Below are 3,423 nucleotides of genomic sequence, written 5' to 3'. Positions count from 1 at the left end.
TTACTTAATATTTTATTGTCGACAGTAGGCAGAAATCTTGTTTGCTGCCACATTATATTGTACAATGTGCTTCTTCTGTAATAAGCATGTTGATCCAGACCAGAAATATTAAGAGATACAGTACATCTTGCATTCAAAATATTACCAATATTAACTCTAAGAAATTAAATATCACTTCATAGGACACTCACTAAATGCATCTGATCAGTACTTCTGCTATGCCATGGATATCCTCGGACCACGGACTATTGAGTCCGTACCCAAAGGATGATACATGGATAGGCGTTATAAGAATTTTCCTGACCAAATAATATAGGCGCATTTGGGAAAATTTGATTATATGTGGATCCACATTCATCAACTCTGCTAAAAGCCAAATTGAAGATTTTTTGTGTAGAAATGACCATAGCATTGATGAGTACACATAATTAGGTGTGCAAAAACTAGTTAACCCAACCACAACTCTTTGGACATGTGCTGTGATAGATCATAACTCATTCAATAGTGAAGAAGACCTCTTTTGCTATCGATCTACTTAAACGGCGATTATGTGCCTTAATTTGCAAGCTATTTAGGGGGACCCTGAAGAACATGTGAGTATGTGACTCCTTTAAGAGAGTTGGTTGTATAATCTTACATCCATCCATATATAATAACTCCCGAGGCCTATCATTTTTATTCAAGTTGTATGCCAAGATCTTCTGGCAGGGTTATCAGCACTTAATCCTGCATTGTTTGCCTGCTTATCAGACCAGTCTAGCTGTTCTGTGAGCGCGTGTAAAGTTAGGGGATCCCAATGAGGATATCAATCCCGGTCATTTTGACCCTATTGTTTGCCACAAGCTTCTGTTATGGCGCTCAAAAGACTGTAGAGGTCATTGGAGTTAGTGAATGTGCTGACTGTCAGCAGAACAATATCAAGCACAGCCATGCTTTTGAAGGTATAAAGTAATCGCGCTGTCTTCGTATGTACTTTCAGCTTCTATTATCTCTGTTACTAACATGATCATGGTTTACATATGCAGGACTTAAAGTTACAATTGACTGCAAGCTTGCGAATGGGTATATGAAAAGAAGAGCAGAAGGGAAGCTCGATAAAGAAGGGAACTTTAAGGTAGATCTTCCACATGACATTGTGGAGGATGGAAAGAAGTTGAAGGAAGAATGTTATGCACAACTTCATGGTGCATCAGGCATACCATGCTCGGCTCATAATGGGATCGAGTCTTCGAAACTAACCTTTGTTTCTGAATCTGATGGAAAACACACATTTAGCCCAGTTGGAAAACTAAAATTCTCACCAGAAACTTGCACATCTGCCTTCTTGTGGCCTCACTTTAAGTATCCACCTTTGCATAAGAAGTCCTTCCCTAAGTTGCCATTCACTTTCCCTAAGATCTCTTGCCCTCCGTTTTTCAAGAAACCGTTTTTCAAGAAACATTTCTTCAAGAAGCCAATTATCTCTATTCCAAAGTACAAGAAATCTTTCCCACATGTCCCTATATACAAGAAGCCATGCCCACCACCCGTGCCAGTATACAAAAAGCCTCACCCAACACCCGTGCCAGTGTACAAGAAGCCACTCCCACCACCCGTGCCAGTATACAAGAAGCCACTCCCACCACCCGTGCCAGTATATGAGAAGCCACTCCCACCACCCGTGCCAGTGTACAAGAAGCCACTCCCACCACCCGTGCCAGTATACAAGAAGCCATGCCCACCACCTGTGCCAGTATACAAGAAGCCACTCCCACCACCCGTGCCTGTATACAAGAAGCCACTCCCACCACCAGTGCCAATATACAAGCCACCTGTATTCAAGAAGCCGCCTGTTATCCCAGTATATAAGCCAAAGCCTCTTCCTCCTATTACCTTCCCCCCTAAGAAGCCATGTCCTCCTATTAGTATTCCTAAGCTCCCTCCATTTAAGTTCCCAGACCACCCCAAATTTCCTCCAAAGGTTTTTGAACATCCCAAGTACAAAAAGTGGCCTTCTTTCCCACCATTCACTCCTCATCCTTGATCAAAGAGACCATTTGCTTTATTTGTAGCGCCGTGATTTATTTCATTTCATTACAGGATCATATTCTTATTGATGCAGTAATATTTATAGTGTGTTCTTCATTCTGCATCGATGCAAGAAGGAGCGTGCTGGTTCAGTTTACTCTCCAAAAGATGCAGGCAGCAGCAGGCAGTTTCACCCTGAAGTACTAGAGTGTTTATAAGTCATCATTGTTTTTATTACTGTTTCTTATTTACTTGTACAATGTTCTTGCTACACCATATCTTTTGTAATATCTATTTTGCCAATAAGATTGGTGACATTATTTGTTGAATTTGTTATCATATCTCTATAATTAAGCAAATGATTGTTGAGAAATGGTTCTATGAATTTCAGAAAGAGATCTTAAAAGAGAATGTTGTTTAATTGGATATGCTATTTAATGTACACTATTTAACAGGAAATCAGGATTATAGGACAGTGTGACATTAATATCGAATTTTAGAGCCTAATAAGTAATAACCTATCTACTCAATCAGACTTCATCAGAGGATGCCCTTTTGATATACTGCTCATTTCGAATATCCTTGTTGGGTCGTGGCATCTACACTTGGACATGAGTACATGACTCACATGAGTATGGAGTACTTGATTTTTAGTTTTTGATATTTTGGAGTTAAAAACGGACTTTTTCCGTAAGATAATGAGTTTATGCATACATGGCTACCCAAGCTCAAGTAACGCGTACAAGAGCAGCAGCTCTTAAGAAAATTGCAGATGAAACTGAATTATCAAATTCACTAAGGCTTGCTGTGAAGGATAGAGTGACAATTCTGACAGATGAAAGATGACTTCAAAGACTAGTGTGGCTGCATGTTTTGCCAAACTTGTACAAAGCAGCAAAGCTTATTGAATATACCATGTTATATCACAGGTTCAATGTCCTATTTTCCTTGCTACAAAAGAGTCAAGTCAGTAAACCAAATTGAGTGTAGCAATTAAATTAAATACTTGCTTAAATTTCGGCTGTGAAAGCTGATGTCTTATAAGTGGTCTTACACATAAGATTTCCCAAACAAAATGTTTAAGATGAATTAAGAGTGGTTTTATAAAGTCCATATTCTCATACCATTAGGATTTTATACCTACATATATTTGTGAATTGTGAATGAAACTTCTCAAACTAGGGATTGAAAAATTACACAATTATACAAAAACTATATTAGACAACACTTCAAGTTGTTTAAAAACCCCATATTTCACAGTTTACAGTTTTACACTCATTTCTATTTGGTTAACTTAGCCTAATCTAGATTTTCATAAATCATACTTTTTTCTATTAATGGAATTTATGTTTGTATTGTGCTATTTTTGATTATGTAAAATACATGAAGTTCATACAAAGTAATTGGTTTAATAGG

The 3,423-nt window shown here is 38.1% G+C and overlaps 1 protein-coding gene across 1 annotated transcript; it reads left to right on the top strand.

The window, feature by feature from the left end:
• The first annotated feature begins 656 nt into the window (after positions 1–656).
• On the top strand, positions 657–2,380 carry LOC110739714 (proline-rich protein 4-like). Its single transcript, XM_021920186.1, has 2 exons — positions 657–941; positions 1,026–2,380. Exons 1-2 carry the CDS (start codon positions 797–799, stop codon positions 2,021–2,023), a joined length of 1,143 nt encoding a protein of 380 aa, XP_021775878.1. The 5' UTR covers positions 657–796; the 3' UTR covers positions 2,024–2,380.
• The last annotated feature ends 1,043 nt before the right edge of the window (positions 2,381–3,423 follow it).

Source organism: Chenopodium quinoa, unplaced genomic scaffold (genome assembly GCF_001683475.1).
Source record: "Chenopodium quinoa cultivar QQ74 unplaced genomic scaffold, ASM168347v1, whole genome shotgun sequence".
Lineage (NCBI taxonomy): Eukaryota > Viridiplantae > Streptophyta > Magnoliopsida > Caryophyllales > Amaranthaceae > Chenopodium > Chenopodium quinoa.
The sequence above is the reverse complement of the archived record's forward strand: the minus strand, read 5'-3'. Positions and strand labels throughout refer to the sequence as shown.